Source organism: Aulonocara stuartgranti (assembly GCF_965226115.1).
Source record: "Aulonocara stuartgranti genome assembly, chromosome: 13".
NCBI lineage: Eukaryota > Metazoa > Chordata > Actinopteri > Cichliformes > Cichlidae > Aulonocara > Aulonocara stuartgranti.
The window spans coordinates 14,099,982-14,118,794 of NC_138949.1; the positions used below are offsets into that span (position 1 = coordinate 14,099,982).

The 18,813-nt window shown below is 39.5% G+C and overlaps 1 protein-coding gene across 2 annotated transcripts in view; it reads left to right on the plus strand.

Moving 5' to 3' along the window:
* The window catches only part of mertka (c-mer proto-oncogene tyrosine kinase a), a 40,678-nt gene extending 21,919 nt beyond the window's left edge, over nucleotides 1-18,759 (plus strand). The window contains exons 6-23 of one of the 2 annotated variants that reach the window (XM_082556281.1): nucleotides 256-547; nucleotides 633-733; nucleotides 816-986; nucleotides 5,838-5,924; nucleotides 6,019-6,134; nucleotides 6,209-6,398; nucleotides 7,079-7,224; nucleotides 9,833-9,968; nucleotides 10,680-10,830; nucleotides 11,364-11,452; nucleotides 11,544-11,639; nucleotides 11,763-11,843; nucleotides 11,931-12,023; nucleotides 12,140-12,258; nucleotides 12,613-12,722; nucleotides 12,896-13,055; nucleotides 13,449-13,585; nucleotides 13,842-18,759. In XM_082556281.1, coding sequence (XP_082412407.1) covers nucleotides 256-547; nucleotides 633-733; nucleotides 816-986; nucleotides 5,838-5,924; nucleotides 6,019-6,134; nucleotides 6,209-6,398; nucleotides 7,079-7,224; nucleotides 9,833-9,968; nucleotides 10,680-10,830; nucleotides 11,364-11,452; nucleotides 11,544-11,639; nucleotides 11,763-11,843; nucleotides 11,931-12,023; nucleotides 12,140-12,258; nucleotides 12,613-12,722; nucleotides 12,896-13,055; nucleotides 13,449-13,585; nucleotides 13,842-14,286 — 2,720 coding nt within the window. In that variant the 3' untranslated portion in view covers nucleotides 14,287-18,759. The remainder of the gene's footprint in view (nucleotides 1-255; nucleotides 548-632; nucleotides 734-815; nucleotides 987-5,837; nucleotides 5,925-6,018; nucleotides 6,135-6,208; nucleotides 6,399-7,078; nucleotides 7,225-9,832; nucleotides 9,969-10,679; nucleotides 10,831-11,363; nucleotides 11,453-11,543; nucleotides 11,640-11,762; nucleotides 11,844-11,930; nucleotides 12,024-12,139; nucleotides 12,259-12,612; nucleotides 12,723-12,895; nucleotides 13,056-13,448; nucleotides 13,586-13,841) is intronic. The other variant, XM_082556282.1, reaches the window with a different exon arrangement.
* Nucleotides 18,760-18,813: the final 54 nt, after the last annotated feature.

The window sequence follows — 18,813 nt, forward strand, 5'->3', positions numbered from 1 at the left end:
AAAAACAAAAAAAAACGAAACATCCAGATGTTGTTGGAATGTTTTAAATTAATAATCAGTTGTTTGAGAAAACCCCTTCCCACCAAACTTCAAATCTTACTTTACTTACTGTCAGACCTACTCTACATTGTTTTAAAGCTTAGCAGTGTTCCATGAAATATTTTCTTGTAAAATCAATACCATATCTTTATCAAGTATATTTCCCTTTTACCATTTATTCATTCTAACATAAGCTAACATGCCTTTTGTAAACAGCACAACCTTCCAGGACCTCGGAGCCTCTTGTGATACCTCGAGTTGTTTCTCGGATGTATCTGAGTCCAGATGAGCTCAGGAAACTCCGCTTTAAGCCCACCGTAGGCACCATTCAGCTGTCAGAGGGCCATGAAGCCAAACTGAACTGTTCCATTGAAATTCCTGATACCAGACTGGAGCCCGCCATCCTGTGGGTGAAGGATAGTAAGGAGCTGTCGCCAAACATCCATGTGGTGATGAATGAGCTCCACTCCATCACAGATGGGGTATCAACTCTCCTCTCCACTGTCATGTATGTATTACATGAAGGTGAAATGTGTGTGATATGACAGATTAGGTACATAAACTGATGTGTCCTTATGCATTACATATTACAGCATTAAACATGTGCAGAGAGTGGATGCTGGAGATTATCGATGCCGACTGAGTATCAGCAACATGTTGGTAGAGTCTGATCCGATCAGCATGCGGGTAGAAGGTGAGTTTTAGTATCCAGAGTATTCAAAACTTCTTTGTCCACACGTTCCGCAGTTCTTTCACACTTCTTTAATCTGACTTAGGGCTGCCAACATTTGTCAAGCAACCAGAGGACAAGAACGTAACAATATACACACCTTTCACCCTGTCCTGTGAAGCGGTGGGACCACCAGGCCCTGTTCATATCCGCTGGTTCCGTGATGGATCACCTTATACTGAGGTTTTCAGCTCTCCCAGCAACTTCTCTGTACCAGGTGAGTGTTGCCACCCAAAATAATCTTTATCTCTGTATCACAACCTCATACATAAAGACTTTATTTCACAAGGATTTATCTATTAGCACTTCCTTCTCTTTGCCTGTTCCTCTTGGGGGGAACAAAGCTTCCTAAAACAAGTGTTGTTTCTTGTTTTTCTCCTTACTCAATGCAGAATGAACGTACATAAGACATATGACTCTGCATAATCAAGTCTGCAAGACACCTTAAGTGAGACAGAAAGAGGCTGAAGATGCACATTATGGGTTGTCACAGCAATACTTTGTTACCTTCTTTGCCTTTTTTTGTAAACTCTTGTTGAGCAAGAGTTCCCTTGACGTCTGCTCCATCTGTGCAAATTTATTGAAACTGCTTTTTGAACAAGCGACCACTCTACCTACTGAGCTATCCCTGCCTTTTGAGGCTAAGGGTGGAAGCATTTACCAGCAAAGATAAAGAAGTATTTGGCGCTCAGATGGCTACAAAGTATGGAGTTAGTCTGATTTAGGGTATCGTCACTCCGTTGGTAGATTCTATTCTGACTCATCTATGCTGCCTCAGCATCTGTACCTTGCTTACTGCAGTGAGATTTGTCACCATGTCCTGTGTCACTTGGGCTGTCTGCTGTACTGCTGAATGGTTATCAGCGTTCATTCATGCATGGTTAGTACGCATTTGTAACAATGCTCTGCTGACTGTATCGTGAATGCACTGGAGAAAGTGCTAAATGTGAAAAAACAACATTTGCTGTAAGCTTCAGTTAAGCAGTAGCTCAATAATGACAGAAACGTGCTTGTTGCCAGCAAACAGCTGGAGACAGCAGCTGGTTAGGCTAGTTTAGCATTAAGACTGTAAATTTTCCCAAAACACCACATTTTGCAGATTCTTATGACCATTGAAAGTGATCGGAAAAATAAGGGCAGCAAAGATTTGGTTGACAGTGTTTCAGTTTTGAACCTTAACCAACAGGCCACGAGACACGCTGCATTTTGGTTTCTCTATGAACAAACAAACAGTTTAGAGTTAGGTTCTTAATTTGTTGAACAAATTTTTAGTTTTTTCTCTGTACACCACTACACTGTCATTATGTCTTTATCAAACAATCAAACAATTGCAGACATCCAGTTTTAATTCTACTGCTTTTACAAAAAAATTGCATTAACTGGTTATAAAACCAGTTTTATACCCAGTTAATATATACCCAGTCCATTTACAGAGGTTCAAGGCTTGTGGGTCTGTTTTATTATTTAAATTTGTATTTAATAAGAGCAATCATGCTCTATAGTGTTGAGGTCAGGTGACTGACCTGCACATTGAAGAATATCCCATTTCTTTTGCTTGAGAAACTCTTGGATTGCCTTTATTGTGCTTTGGGCCTTCACTCCATTTGTAGTGTGATGAGCTCTCTGATCAGTTTTGCAGCAATTGAAAGAATCTGAGCCGAGACCATAATCCTTTAAACTTCACAGTTAATCCCACTACTGTCAGCAGTCACATCATCAGTAAACACTAGTGATCAGTCTACTCAGTGACTATAGAAAACATTGATGACCCAACAGCTCCCTAAAACTGAAGCCCAATTACCGGTTCCTGGTTATCTCCACCGTCCTGGATAGATATTATAGAATACTTTGGACCATCTAAGGAGATTCGAAAGAAAAGTATCTGGATTACTTTAAGTTTCCTTGAAGACGTTTCACTTCTCATCTGAGAAGCTTCTTCAGTTCTAAGAGCAACTAGTAGGGAGTCCCAGATTTTAAGCCCTTAAAGTGCTTGTAAATCAGCTGTTTCTTTCCTTCTTCATACTTTTACTTTATGTCTTTCTGGTATAAGTTAACCTTGGTTTCATCTGTACAAAACTTTTTGTAAAGCTGGTCAGATTCTTTTAGATGTTTTCTAGCAAAGTGTCATTTGGCCTTCTTGTTTTTGAGTGTGACCAGTAGTTCGTTGCTCATTGTAAACCATCTGTATTTTAATTTTTGAAGTCGTCTGTTGGCCGTAGATCATGATATTGTTACGTCTACCTCCTTGATAGTGTTCTTGACTTGATTAGATGTAGTTTTGAAGCTGTTTTTCTTCACCATGGAAATAATTCTGTGATCACGCACTTTAGTTCTCTGTGGTCTTTCAGGGCTTTCATTGGTCCTGAACTGGTCAGTTTATTGCTTCTTTTTAAGAATTGTGCTGTCTCTCTAATAGCTTCATTTTGTTTCATCAACCTAATGATGACCCCCCTCACCGGTATGGACATCTCTTTGGTCTTGTATTTAAAATTACCAGGAAAAGCTATAACCCCCCCCCCCAACAACAATACATCAAATCAACTCCAGATATTATGTTTGCTTCATTTGTCATGAAATGAAAGGCCTACCCTGACCATGAAAGTTCTTATCATTCAACTGATAGTAAACTTTTAGTCCCTGAAAATGGGAGACTGTGTATAAAACACCCAGTACGAAATGTTCCCTAAAGTTTTCATGTTCATATCACTTTATGTGTTAGATCAGGACAGAACTGAAAGACATTAGTTTAAGTTTTAAAACAGAAATAACCAGAGAATTCAGGCATTTTGTCTTAAAAATCATTATAATATTTGTTAGGAACAAAGTCTTGACTGACTAACTGATTATTTAGCTGTACATTAATGTTAACATCAATGTCAGCTTATTCTTTCTCATGTTTCTCAATTAAGCAACAATGACAATTAATTGTTGCTTAATTGTGGTAAATTATTGCTACTTGTATTTAAAGGAAGGTATTTGAATATCAAGGCTTGTTGTAAAATGAGTTTTAGTCCCATGTTGTACAGAAATTGTATAACATTTTATAAGTAGACTCTCACTTTATCACCTCAAGTTTATGACCCCCTCTTTCTTCCCTAAAAGACAATATTTGTTATTAGAAGTACAACATTTGCTCTTTATGCCCTGATCCTTCATTTTGACTTTGCCACAGGCTAAACACCCCTGCAGTAGCCAATGCGTAGTGATACAGCCAAAGCTGAGGGGGTTAAAGGTTCAGAGTTGTGCTTTGGTCCAGCATGTGCAATCGCCCGGGCAGTAAAGGGAAGGAGGAGGGGGAGCTGCATAGGGAGCCTGTTCGGGGGTTGGCTCCGGGGACAAAGACCTCATTCACAGGACGGCTCACTACCCAGTAGGGAGGGGCTAGACACAGAGGGCTGCAGGCTACCAGGTCCCTGTGCAGGACCAAACATTGCTACAGTAGAACCACGTAAACCCAGATCTCTGTGTAGTCATCTCATGCATACTATGAGTCTTGGTTTGCTAAATTTGGGACTCCAGGGTATCATCACAGTGCTTTTTGTTGCTTAATTGTGGTAAACTATTGCTACTTGTATTTAAAGAAATGATATTCCTAAACAGTAGTACAGGCTAACGAGGAATTAAGTTGAGATTGGAAAGCATTTTATGCTTCAATATTTAATCTGGCTCAGCAGCAAGAAGCTGCATAAGATTCAGTCTCTGGTGTTAAGGAAGAAGCAACAAGTTTATCACTTCAGCTTGAAAGAAACTGAGGGAGTAAATCTGGCACACAAAGCAATAATGAGTGAAATGCTTGGATTAGCTGCAGTCTGGCAGAGTGGCTTTTGGCTATATTTACTCCCTGAGAAGAAATTGGAAAAATAACATACATCTCATACAGCTCAGTAACCTGGAGCAACTCCAAACCGGATAAATAGAGGTTGGGAGAACCACACTGCAGGACTTACATGATGCATTTTGGTTTCTCCATCCCACTCGCAACTTTACATTTCCTCTTGAATTTAATTTTCCTATTGTGTTGCTGATTTTCACTTTGATTTATTTCCAAGTAGAATAAAAGCAGAAACGATAATTCTCCACCTTTTTAATCAATTCCCCTTTCCAGCAAATACACACCTATTGTGTACATTTAGTTTGCACTGTTATTTATGAAATGCCCTTGCTGTGTAACCCAATACTTTTTTTCATATGTTTGGTTAACATGAAACCTCTGGGAAGTCTCCTGATTGCTCATATGGTTAGTATAGACAGCAAGCACGTGTTGTTTTGAACCTGCTTACTTCCTACTATGCTGCTACTGTCTGTATGCCATGCAGTTTGCAGTGCGCTATGTCAAAATTAGATTTGCGCATTTTCACTCACGTGTAACTTGATTATTTAATTTAATCTAAGTACAGCTCTCTGTCTTTTTGCAAACAAATCTACTGTAGCCTGTGTTTAGGTGATAAGTGAAGCACACTTAACCCTGGTTCTCCTGAGCATAGAAAGGCAACCTCTCACATCAGTTCCAGTTATCTCTCACAAGCTGGACTGTGAATTGCTTTGTGGAAAAGTTTCTGAGATGGAAGCAGAGCACAAAAGGCTCATTATCGCTCAATGTCCCCGTCCTTTTCTAACTGGGCAGATCTGTTGCTGTTGAAAGACAGAAATTGTGTGCTGAGGAAAACAGACCCATCGAAAAGGATTGTTACTACAGTCCATCATACTGGAGAGGCTCAGTTTGATCTTTTATTGTAAGAGGCACTTCTTTGTGAAATTTGGAATTATGATAAAGGAGTGAATCATTCTTAATGGAGATTTTTTTTTTCCTATGATGTTTCAGCCGGGCCTCACTCTCACTTCTTGATTCAGAATGACATGCCAGTCTTGCCCCAGATTCATCTTTGACACATAAACAAATCAGTTTGAGAGTGGTGACGATGTGTGTTGCTGGTTTGTGCTCTGCCTTTGTGTTATAGATTAATAACAGCAGGGCTGAGTCAGTGCTGTCATAACCTTGAAGACTGGTTGTTTTTGTTTCACGCTGCCCTGAAGTGCTACATGATTCACTCAAAAATCTCAACTGCAGGTGTGGATAAATACACTCGGTTCAGCTGTGAAGCTAACAACACAAAGGGCATCACCACATCCAGAGAAGCACACGTCAATGTTAAAGGTAAAACTGGCAGCTTCCAGGTCTAATAATATTCCAGATGATTTTTCTGCTTTAGAAGATGGTAGCTGATGCTGGTTTTTGTGGTATTTTCTAGTTCATCCCAGACCTCCCACTCATGTTACTGTGACAGAGAGGCAGTCCAATAAGCTGACGTTGAGCTGGACTCCTGGGCACGATGGCTTCTCTCCACTCACCACGTGCCGAATCAGAGTAAGCCCCATGTTTAATCCAAACTGTGCCATTGTTTAACAGCGTCATACTGATCACATGTTCTCCGATCTAAGGTTAGAGAGGTCAGTCGGAGGGAAGGGGAAGTGACGACCACCAGGTTCATCAACGTCACAGTGCCGCCTTTTCACAGTGAAGTCCCTGGACTGCAGGCTATGACGAAGTACAACCTGAGTGTTTCCTGCAGTAACGAACAGGGCGCCTCTCCAAACAGCAAGTGGGTCGAGAGCAACACCACAGAAGGAGGTGTGTTGATGCTACAGGAACGATTTGAAGGTTGAATTATAATGCACACCAAGAAAACTTTAACAATGCAAAGTATTCCTAAATGAAATTAAACTCATCCCAGCATTTAAAACCCAGCATATAAAAATGCTCAGTCTGTGTTTGTCTTACAAACGATGATGATATTTACAATACAGGACCTGTGTGTTGTGCTCCTGCCTCCTTCCCATCATTCTTGTTTAGCTTTCAGGAGCACTGTGTAATTAACTGACTACTTTACTATCCAAAATGTGCTTAATGTAAGCTTGCTCACAGTTGCAGTGCAATAATAACTGGAATTTTCTGCACTTGCACAACTACCTGATCTGCCCACAGCAAGCCCTGTTCAGAAAAAATGTTTTATCCACTAAAAACCTCTGTTGTTTTCCTGAAGAGTAACATAGGAAATAGGGGTGGTTTCACTGAGAAAACACAAAGTTCTTACTGGGTGGAGCTGCTTTCAACTTCCTTCCTAAATCCACCAGAGGGGATATTTTAGTTGAATGATTTGATATGCTGTGACCCGAAGTGACCGCATACCAAACCGTAATCAAAGATTTTTTTTGAAGAGTAGTCCAACTAATTTTTCTTTCACTTTATAGGTTTGCAATGACTGTGAATTATGTCATAATCCCATTTTCCATTTCTCGTTGCGTTCTTAGTGCCATCAATTCATCCCGGAAATGTCACAGTGCAGCTTGAAGGCTCGAGCTTGGTGATCGAGTGGAAACCTCCGCCCAGCGATAAGATAAACGGGATCCTAAGTGGTTATGATGTCATTGTTAGATATGGCACACGCCAGAAAAAGGTGAGCTTATCTGCGATAAAGTAATTAAATATAATCTTTTATTTTTTATTGTTTTACAACTGACAATTCTCGTTTCTTTTATTCTTCTTCTAACTGTTATTATTATTTTAAGAAAAAGAAAAGAAATGTACGCATTCAACTTTAAACTTGCTCTTTCAGAACACCTGTACCTAAAGTGGTAACTCAAGAAAAGTTTAAACCTTTAAACCCTGAATTTGTGGCTTTTTAAAAAATAAAAAAAAATAAAAAATTGAATGAGAAGAATGATGTAGAAGCCTCAAAAACTCACAAAAATCACATGTTAAAAATGATATATTTAGCTTTAAAGGATTAAAGATGTGCTTACGCGAATGAAGGAAAGGCTGTTGTATTTTGTACATTCCTAAAAAATTAAGCTTTCTACCACTTTCTGTTTCCCAACCATTCACATTAAATACAACCAAAGGATTCTTCCGAAACGCATGTCATTCAGGCTTAAGGTTAACTGTAAACTGTATCAAAAACAGGTGAAAACTACGAGTGATGAAAATCTTACAAGGGATCCATCATGTGTTTCCTTATTTTATTTAATTTTTCCTTTTACAGCGCTTCAAAAATTATTAGACCACCACCCAGTGTAAGGTTTATGCCACAGCTACTCTAAATTAACAATATTGGTTAATTTAATAATATAGGTTTTTGAGATGTTTCTAAAATATTTACATTTTACTATTTTATGACAGGTGTTCTAAAGAATTTTTTAAGCACTCTATGGACTGTTACAGTTTCAGTGTTGAATATATTCATACTAGACAGTTTCAAATAGTTTCAAAGTGTGCATTTGAGTAGACTTCTCTGGTTCATGCTCAGTTTCTGATATGTTTTTCTACTCCTGGCTTTCAGCGAGTTCAGAGAGAGGGCATATCTTTAACAATTCCAGCATAAGAATTTTTATATAATAAACAACATAGAATAAAAATTCTAATAAGAAAGAAATAGACACACAAACACAAAATAAGTATCCAAGAGAAAGTCCAAGTAATAAATGTGCAAACAATGAAATGAGTTAAAGAGATCAAAGAGTTAAAGAGAAGAGATTGTATTTATGCTTGTGCAGTGTTTATTGTTTCATTCAGGAGTCTAATGATGTAGAAGCTGTTTGAGCCTTTTCTCCTCGTACAATACAAATATGAAATATTATGAAGAATTGCTTATGTAAGGTTCATATTGAAAACATAAGGTGTTATCTCTGATGCTCCTATTTAAGAGGGTGTTTTTTTTTTTATAACAATGACTAATGTATGAAAATATGAAAAGAATGAGTGCTGCATACTGGGAATAGCTGACCCTCCCTTTGTCTTCTCTACTGAACCACAGGTCAGTTATTTGCGAACAACAGTTTATTCATTTGCCACAAGGCATCATCGAGGCCGGGAAAGGGATTCGAAGGAAACTAGTTTCTTTAGATCAGCTTTAATAGCTCATAATGTTGTTTGCATGTAGTCACACTTCTCTTCCTGTATTAGTGCGCTCACCTACAATAGAGTGACTCCGTCCTTCCCGTCTGTGTTGTAGTTAAAGGAAGCTGAGGGTGTAAAAACTGGCCATTGGTAGTTTTCTCCATTTGGCATGTGCCCGTGAGTCATCACAAAGTAACTATGGTATGAAAACAATAGGACGTGAATGTGAGTTCCAGATATTCCTATGTATTGTTCATTCAGTTGATTATGTCATTACTGTAACTTTGACTGGAAATACATACAAACACAGTACAGCCAATCCGCTGTCAGGATAGACAAAGTCAGGGTAAATAGTTAAAATATGTCAATCAGTTTTAAATCAGAGGAATAAATAGATGCTCGTAATTGTGAATTTTTTGGCATTAGAAATCAATGGTGCCAATTATTTCTCTTGAATCTGAGATTAACATTTTCTGATTGTTTATTTCTGAAGGAATATTTAACCTCACGTTGCCCTTTTTTGTTGTCACAGACATGAGAGGTGTTAATCATGGGTTTAGAACTGCCTGTCAGCACAAAACAGTGCAGACTGAGATGTACCGTTTAGCGTATGGTGTTGTGAAATACAGGGTTAAGTCTGTCACATGCTCCCTCCCATTGAGCACATGAGCCTATCCTGAAAGTTTGTGTCCTTCCCTTTTTTTTAAATGGGGACTTTTATTATATACAGTAATCACTACTACACGGTTCCCTTTGGATTTCCCAAAAGGGGAGCAGCTCTGTGAAATCAGCATGCATGCGCTTTGGGATGGGTTTTTTTAATCAATTAATTTTTGCATTTAGTGGAAATGAGGAAAAAAAGGAGAGAAAATGAGAGCATGCATAAAAAGTTGCTGAGCTGGATTTTGTGCTGTTGCACAAATGCACAAGACGTTCCTCAGCGTATTCTTGCACCAACAAGCTTTTATTTTCCTTAAAATCTGCTTCTTCTTTTAGTTCAACTTAACCTAATGTAACTTTCAAACTCTTGTGAACTATAGCCTTCTGTTTGAACTTTTCTCTCCAAGGTGATAATGATTAACCTTACCATAGCATGTTTTTCTTTTTGTTCAGTCAGCTATGACAGTAGACGCAATTCACTTTATGTCTTTTATTGTATGTTATTTCAGGTCCATAGTCTTACCACTTGGACACGTGTGGCTGTGGAGGAATTCAACAAAACCTACAGTGTGGAGGTGGCCGCATGCACGCAGGCAGGAAGAGGCATGGTCAGCCCACGAGTTGAATTGTTTGTGCCAGAGGACAGTAAGTGGCTCGTTCTGTTTATTTCCTCATCTTGAGCTGATAATTTGATAAATTGCACAGCATTGTTCAGCTGATGTCGTACTACTGTACTAAAATACCATTATTGCCTTATGAATAGATACCAGTGCCTATTATGGTTGCAGTATTTTTGGAAACACTAGCAGGAAAGCTCACAGGACTGAAATACTGCCTATTTTTCAGCTACTTTCATCTGAGATTAAAATCTTTTAAACTCTTGGATGAATCACCATGAAATACAGTACACACACTTTTGGTCCCTAGAGAGTTAAATAACTTTGGCTTCCTGGTCTTTCATGTGGAGCTGTTAATTTAGAGTTTCATCTCATCAAAATGTTGACCAAAATCCTCCAAAAGTACTGACTTTACTATCAGGTGCAGGTGTACTTTGGGATCAGTGCTAAATATAAATTGTGAACATGGCAAAAATCAAGACTCTGGTGTTTCAGTTTTAAGCATGCTAACGAGCTGCTAGCTTTCATCTCAATGCAACACTGACTGAATATATTAAAGTTTCAAAAAAGGGGGAAACATTTGAATAAGAACTTCTGTTGAAAACTATCATCACAGAATAAAAAATGTTGGATGTGTTGCGTGAGCTGACGAACTCTACTTCAGATAACTGATCCTTAACTTAAATTGCTGGATGTCAGATTTCTAAGTGTTCTCCTTTGTTTCTTCTTCTTATCTCAGAATCCACCGTACGCCCTTCATCCGGCCCTGAGACAGCGGTAGCACACACCAACCATGTTGTGGGGATTGTGATTTGTACCGTCTTTGTCCTGCTGATCATCCTCTCTGGGGTTCTCTATTTTCGGAACAAGGCTTATGACTCCTGTTTTGGGTAGGCTTAACAATTAACAAGTAATTATCCTAGTATGATAACCTGATCTTTGAACTTGCTGCTGGTTAGTGTGTTCATGAGACAACTGTATTTACTTTGATTTTAATCAGCTAACAGTAAACTGCTGCTTTGCGATATATGTTTTCTTCAGTAGTAGTAACTTCCGGATTCACTTTGTAAACTTCCTTATCTTCCTCTTAGTCATTGGAGTCTGCACAGTAGGTCATGTAATAACTGTGCAGCTGGAGAGATGGACAACAAACAGCTGTCAATTCTCTGGAATTCTTCATTATGAAGTCCATGACTCACTGTTTCCACTCAGGATATGGATAGGAATGTTTCACAGGCAGCTTTTCAGAGAGAAAAACATTATTCCAACCTCAAAGTCTGGAAGGCAACAGAGAGGGTTTCCTCTCTATGACCTTGTCTTTAGTTGAATTTTTAAGCCTGTATGTTATTTCTGACCTCTTACAGCATCAGACAGAGGATTACCAACATTTCGTGCTTTTTCTTAACCCTGTCTCCCCCTGCAGGCAGCGGTGCAGAGATGAAGAAATGCTGCCGCCTGTCATACAGTACACGCAACAGAGGTCCTACAACCGATCAGCCATAGGAGTCACTCGTATGTTCTTGAATGCTACTACAGGAAGATTAACACGCATATAACATGTACGTGTTATCAAAAAAATGATGTTCTTGTCTTTGGTCTGCAGTTGAGAACCTTGGGATCAGTGAGGAACTGCAGGCCAAACTTCAGGATGTGATGGTAATGAGAACTCTGCTCTCAGTGGGGAAGGTTCTTGGAGAGGGTGAGTAATTAGTTTCATGTATCTAAATTTGTAGGCATCCATAACTACAGTGACATGTTCAAACGATTACAGTAAAATGCAGTATATGTGCGCAGGTTTACGACTGGTCTTAACTTTTACCAGGTGAGTTTGGTTCAGTGGTGGAAGGTCATTTCACACAACCAGATGGCACTTCAGAAAAGGTTGCCGTGAAGACAATGAAATGTAAGTGCTTGTGTTATGTAAAGATTAACTTAACTTTAAAAAATATGTCTTAACTAACAAATATGTAAAAAAAATTATACCACACAGTGGATAGTTTTTCTCAAAGGGAGATTGAAGAGTTCCTGAATGAGGCCGCTTGCATGAAAGATTTCAACCATCCTAATGTCATCAAACTGCTCGGTAGGAGATCTCCTCTTATCTTACTGCACGTTCTCTTTGCTTCTTTCTTTAGTCGCTTTCTTTTGTATATCCATGCATTTATTTTTGATTGTGCTGACTTATCCTCTTGTCTTTAGGTGTATGCTTGGAAGTAGGCTCAGCACACTTTCCTAAACCCATGGTAATTCTGCCGTTTATGAAACACGGAGATCTGCATAGCTTCCTGCTGCGTTCACGCCATAGAGAGACTCCAATGGTAAGATTTTACCCAAACACTAACTTTCAAATTCAATATCATATTTATTAGAGTGTGACAGAGTGGTGTAGTGGTTGACACTGTCACCTTATCGTAAGAAAGATAGATGTTAAATGTCATGGTCGGCTGGACTTCTCTCTGTGGATTTTGCATGTTTTCCTGGTGCCTGTCTGCGTTTATGTAAGAGTGTGTGAATGTCAGTCTTTTTGTGTTAGACCTGTGATGGACTGTTACCTGGACAAATACACCCCATGTGAGCTTGAATACACTCCAGATCCCGACCCTGAAACGAATAGATTATGATTAGACTAAACAATATTTAAACTGTCTGCTGTATTGTGTGTTCTTGCACAGTTCTTGCCCACTCAGACACTCCTGAAGTTCATGGTTGACATTGCTTCGGGTATGGAGTATCTCAGTGGTCGTAACTTTCTGCATCGAGACCTGGCGGCACGCAACTGCATGTAGGTTCCTTCCTCTGATTTATGTTCAAAGTAGAGCAGGCATTGATTGAACTTTTCCTGGCAACATTCGCAGCCTTCTTAAATAAAAGAACTATGATTTATTATTTCAGAGGTTTATCAAATTTGCTTTTTTTTCCATTAGTCATGAAGTCCACGCCTTGTTTGTCTTACAGGCTGCGTGATGACATGACAGTGTGTGTAGCAGACTTTGGACTATCTAAGAAGATCTACAGTGGTGATTATTACAGGCAGGGAAGAATTGCAAAAATGCCTGTAAAATGGATCGCATTAGAGAGTCTGGCAGACAGAGTTTTTACTGTAAAGAGTGATGTGGTGAGTAGAAACATAGCTTTACCAGTAACACACCTGTTTATGAAATCCAGTCACTAAAAGAACTGACTACTTTTCTGCACTCTTTGTTTTTCTTGCTGCTTTCTCTTGTGCTACAAGTGGCATTTTAAAAGGTTTGGTCTTAGACTTACACAGGGCACTGTCTCTGTCTCAATATTTATCAGTGTGTTCAACTTGTACGATTTTCCCCCTCTTTTGCACTTTTATCTTAAGTGTCAGATAAAGATTTAAAAAAATAAACTTTTTTGTTTGAAAAATGCAGAATATCGTACAGCTAAACCTGGGATAATACATGGTATTTCTATGTATTATCAGCAGGAAAATACCAGTTTGTGATGAAATATAATCTCAAGTTGAAATTCTGTTCTCACGCAGTGGGCGTTTGGTGTCACCATGTGGGAAATTGCTACAAGAGGCATGACGCCATACCCTGGAGTCCAAAACCATGAAATTTATGATTATCTAGTTGAAGGACACAGACTGAAGCAGCCCCCAGACTGTTTGGATGAACTGTGAGTGTCGTTCTTCACACAGATGTTGACTTTGGGTTTGATTGCTTTGAAAGTAACAATATTGACGCTATAAAAGTTTCATTTAATATTGTTGGTCTAAATCTTATATTGGAGGCTAGCTTTTTTTAAAAACATATTAACACAACAGTAAACCTCAAAAATAAATTGCTAAATTTTACAACCTTGAAAATATGCGCATTGAAATGTACCAAAATCGAGGTTCCAGTCTAATTATTTCTCAATACTTGGGGTCTAGGTATGAAATCATGTACAGCTGCTGGAGAGCCGATCCGCTAGACCGACCCTTCTTTCCCCAGCTGCGAGAAATGTTGGAAAAGCTCGCCGAAAAGCTTCCAGAGTCTTCCAGCAGGGATGATATCATTTATATCAACACCAGCTTTCCTGAGGAGGACCCCGATCGAGAGGCATTTCAAGCAGAGCCTCCTGTGTTGAGCTCCTCACCTTGCTGCAGCCGCATGGCAGCAGAAAATACAGTAGTTACCGCGGACATTCACGGGAGCGTGGCGGATGACCAGGATGATGGCAGCGATCGCTATGTGGTGGTGATTTCCTCCAGTGCGCCCCCGAGAGCTGCAACAGTGGATACGCCTCTCTTGTCAGATGATTCTTTAAGTCAAGCAAATGGGACCAGTGCAACAGCGATGGATCACAGCTTATATGACCCCGCCTTCATGCTATAGCATTTGGTACTGAGCAGTTACAGCCCTCGCATGGGTTAACAGTACTAATAATTTTGTCTTGTTGTACTGGAAGCACCTGCACATTTCCTGCTATGGACTTTCATAGATTGTTGGAGAGGCATTTCATGCTTTAAATGGCCAGCCTACATGTCAGTGTTTGTTGTTGCTTATACTTTTTTTTTTTTTGCGTGTCAACCTCAAACACACTCATGCACATGTTCGATAAGCTTATGATACTCTGAAATGTGAAAAGTATTTACTGTATTGACTTCTGTGTTGCAGTGTAAATAGAAAATTGTACAGAACATTTATAAAAGGATCTTTTTCTTTTAAAATAAAGGATTTATTGACTTCTTTAAAGTAAATATAGATAAGTGTGACATAAAATGAGCAGAATTCCCTCACAGATCCCTGTGATAATTATTGTTATTGGTATTCCAGTAAGAAGGGAACTGTATTACCATAATGATGACATAAAAGCCTTCAACTTTCAGCTCTGAAGCCCTTCTTGATTGCAGGATGACAGATTAGGTCAGGCCTAGAGTATAACTATAACAGACCACATTGTGATCTGTAGTGAGAGTAGAGAGAGGTGGAGGTATGCACTGTAAAGAAGAAGAATGTAGGTCAGTAACAGCAAGACAGAATATGCATGTGAATAGAAGGGGAGCGGGTGGAATGCGAGGAGTCGTTTAAATTCCTGGGGTCAAATGCCGGTAGGGTGGAGTGGGCAGAGATGAGTATCAGGGTTGATTGGTGAGATAAGGAAAGCAACAACAGTGAAAGCGAAGGTTTACAAGACGGTAGTGAGACCTGCTAAGATGTATGGTTTGGAAATGGTGGCACTAATGAAAGACAGGAGGCAGGAGCTGCAGATGTTAAGATTTTTCTTGGGAGTGACCAGAATGGACAGGATTAGAAATGTGCACAGCAGAGGGACAGCTCAGGTTTGGAGACAATGTAAAAGTGGTAACCTTTAGATACTTTGGACATGTGCAGAGGAGGAATAGTGGATATACTGGCAAAGGACAATTCAATTAAATTCAATTTTATTTATATAGCGCCAAATCACAACAAAAGTCGCCTCAAGGCGCTTCATAGATACAGAGAAAAACCCAACAATCATATGACCCCCTATGAGCAAGCACTTTGGCGACAGTGGGAAGGAAAAACTCCCTTTTAACAGGAAGAAACCTCCAGCAGAACCAGGCTCAGGGAGGGGCGGCCATCTGCTGCGACCGGTTGGGGTGAGAGAAGGAAGACAGGATAAAAGACATGCTGTGGAAGAGAGACAGAGGTTAATAACAGACATGATTCAATGCAGAGAGGTCTATTGACACATTGTGAGTGAGAAAGGTGACTGGAAAGGAAAAACTCAATGCATCATGGGAATCCCCCGGCAGCCTACGTCTATTGCAGCATAACTAAGGGAGGATTCAGGGTCACCTGGTCCAGCCCTAACTATATGCTTTAGCAAAAAGGAAAGTTTTAAGCCTAATCTTGAAAGTAGAGATAGTGTCTGTCTCCTGAATCCAAACTGGAAGCTGGTTCCACAGAAGAGGGGCCTGAAAACTGAAGGCTCTGCCTCCCATTCTACTTTTAAATACTCTAGGAACAACAAGTAGGCCTGCAGAGCGAGAGCGAAGTGCTCTAATAGGGTGATATGGTACTACAAGGTCATTAAGATAAGATGGGGCCTGATTATTTAAGACCTTGTATGTGAGGAGCAGGATTTTGAATTCAATTCTGGACTTAACAGGAAGCCAATGAAGGGAAGCCAAAACAGGAGAAATATGCTCTCTCTTTCTAGTCCCTGTCAGTACTCTTGCTGCAGCATTTTGGATTAGCTGAAGGCTTTTCAGTGAGTTTTTTGGACATCCTGATAATAATGAATTACAGTAGTCCAGCCTGGAAGTAATAAATGCATGAACTAGTTTTTCAGCGTCACTCTGAGACAGGATATTTCTAATTTTAGAGATGTTGCGCAAATGGAAGCAAGCAGTCTTACATATTTGTTTAATATGTGCGTTGAAGGACATGTTCTGGTCAAAAATGACTCCAGGGTTCTTCACAGTGTTACTGGAGGCCAAGGTAATGCCATCCAGAGTAAGAATCTGGTTAGATACCATATTTCTAAGATTTTCAGGGCCGAGTACAATAACCTCAGTTTTATCTGAATTAAGAAGCAGAAAGTTAGCGGCCATCCAGGTCTTTATGTCTTTAAGACATTCCTGCAGTTTAACTAATTGGTACACCAATTAGTATGTTATCTGGCTTCATGGACAGATAGAGCTGGGTGTCATCTCCATAGCAGTGAAAATTTATGCTATGTCTTCTAATGATGCTGCCTAGGGGAAGCATGTATAGTGTAAACAGAATTGGTCCTAGCACTGAACCCTGTGGAACTCCATAATTGACCTTAGTGTGTGAAAAGGACTCTCCATTTACATGAACAAATTGGAGTCTATTAGATAGATATGATACAAACCACTGCAGTGCAGTACCTGTAATACCTACAGCATGTTCTAATCGCTCTAATAGGATATTATGGCCAACAGTATCGAACGCTGCACTGAGGTCTAGCAGGACAAGCACAGAGATGAGTCCACTGTCAGAGGCCATAAGAAGATCATTTGTAACCTTCACTAAAGCTGTTTCTGTGCTGTGCTGAGCTCTGAAACCTGACTGAAACTCTTCAAATAAGCCATTCCTCTGCAGATGATCTGTTAGCTGTTTGACAACTACTCTTTCAAGGATTTTTGATATGAAAGGAAGGTTGGAGATTGGCACATAATTAGCTAATCTCTAGACTGCTGGGTCTAGAGATGGCTTTTTGAGTAAAGGTTTAACTACAGCCAGCTTGAAGGCCTGTGGTACATAGCCGATTATTAGAGATAGGTTGATCATATTTAAGATCGAAGCATTAATTAACGGCAGGACTTCTTTGAGCAGTTTTGTAGGAATGGGGTCTAAAAGACACGTTGATGGTTTGGAGGAAGTAATTATTGAAGTTAACTCAGAAAGATCAACTGGAGAAAAAGAGTCTAACTTAACATCAATGGTACTAAGAGTAGCTGTAGATAATATTACATCTGTGGGATGATTATTGGTAATTTTTTCTCTAATGATAAAAATTTTATTTGTGAAGAAGTTCATGAAGTCAGGGATGGTTGGCTCAAAAGAGCTCTGACTTTTTGTCAGCCTGGCTACAGTGCTGAAGAGAAACCTGGGGTTGTTCTTATTTTCTTCAATCAGTGACGAATAGTAAGATGTTCTGGCTTTGCGGAGGGCTTTCTTATAAAGCAACAAACTATTTATCCAGGCTAAATGATGATCCTCTAAATTTGTGACAGAGGTTTGTATTTGTGTGACAGAAGAAGATGCAAGGAATAGGTTGAGATGGAAGCAGATGATCGTCTAAAGGGAGCCAGAAGACATCGAATAAGATTTGGACAACAACGAGAACATTTGAAGTATAAAAACGCAAGAAAAAGATTTGTGTACTCGAATTTTTATACGTTAGCTGAACAGAAGAAAACCTGGTGCTGCATCACTGTGGTCAAAGCAGCCGCCCCTAAACCAGGGGCATGAAAAGGGAAAAAAACAAACAAACAATGCTTGGACACTGCTAGCAGGGGCGCCTACACAAACGCAAAGCAGGAGATGAAGCATAGCTGAATATGTTTCCAAACCAACATCATTCTAAGCCAAAGACTAGAAAATATGGCGAAGCATATCTTCCCTTTGGCTTCACCTGCACAAGTGCCAAGGTAGGTCTCCCCTGCAGAATTGGTTTTCCCTTGGCCTGGAGCACCGCTGGGCTGTTTAAATCACAGACAAACAGTATCCCACATTCTTGATTTTTAGTTCACAAACAGTTGTTGTAATGACTAACTACTTCTGATGTTAGCTCTTTATACAGTAAAGTTACAGTGGGATACAAATAACATCAGGCTGATCCTGCCACGATTTGTTCCCCCTGTCTAAATCATGGACAAACAGTATCCTACAGCTGTTTATGTTTTTAAACCCATTTTGCACAGAGAGGCATTTTTTTTTGACAAATGTATTGATAGCAATGTTGAATATTATTACACAGGAAAAAAACAACTACATGTTAAATAATTACACCTTGATGCCTCTGCCTTTCTAAATGGAGGGACAGTAACTGCATGTTTATATGCAAGCATGTAAAACCTGAAGATAGAGACAAAATACTGTTAATCTGACTATCTGCCATTCTGCAATTCCTCTCATGTAAGCAATAACGTGGCGCACAGCTGACGTGAAAAAAGGCAAGTAGCTTTAACATTGCACGAAGAACTCTGTATTCCTTGTCCACAGTAAATGCAAAAAAATAGTTTTAAAAAATCTCCGTTTTCGGTGATTCGAAACGCCGTTTACGTGTGGACGAAACAGCTGTGTTTTCAAAAAATACCCGTGTAGGTGTGGACGTAGCGTAAAAGAGTTAGTTTATTTTATTACTACCTGCAGATTACTTGTATTTGCTTAATTGTTTACTAAATG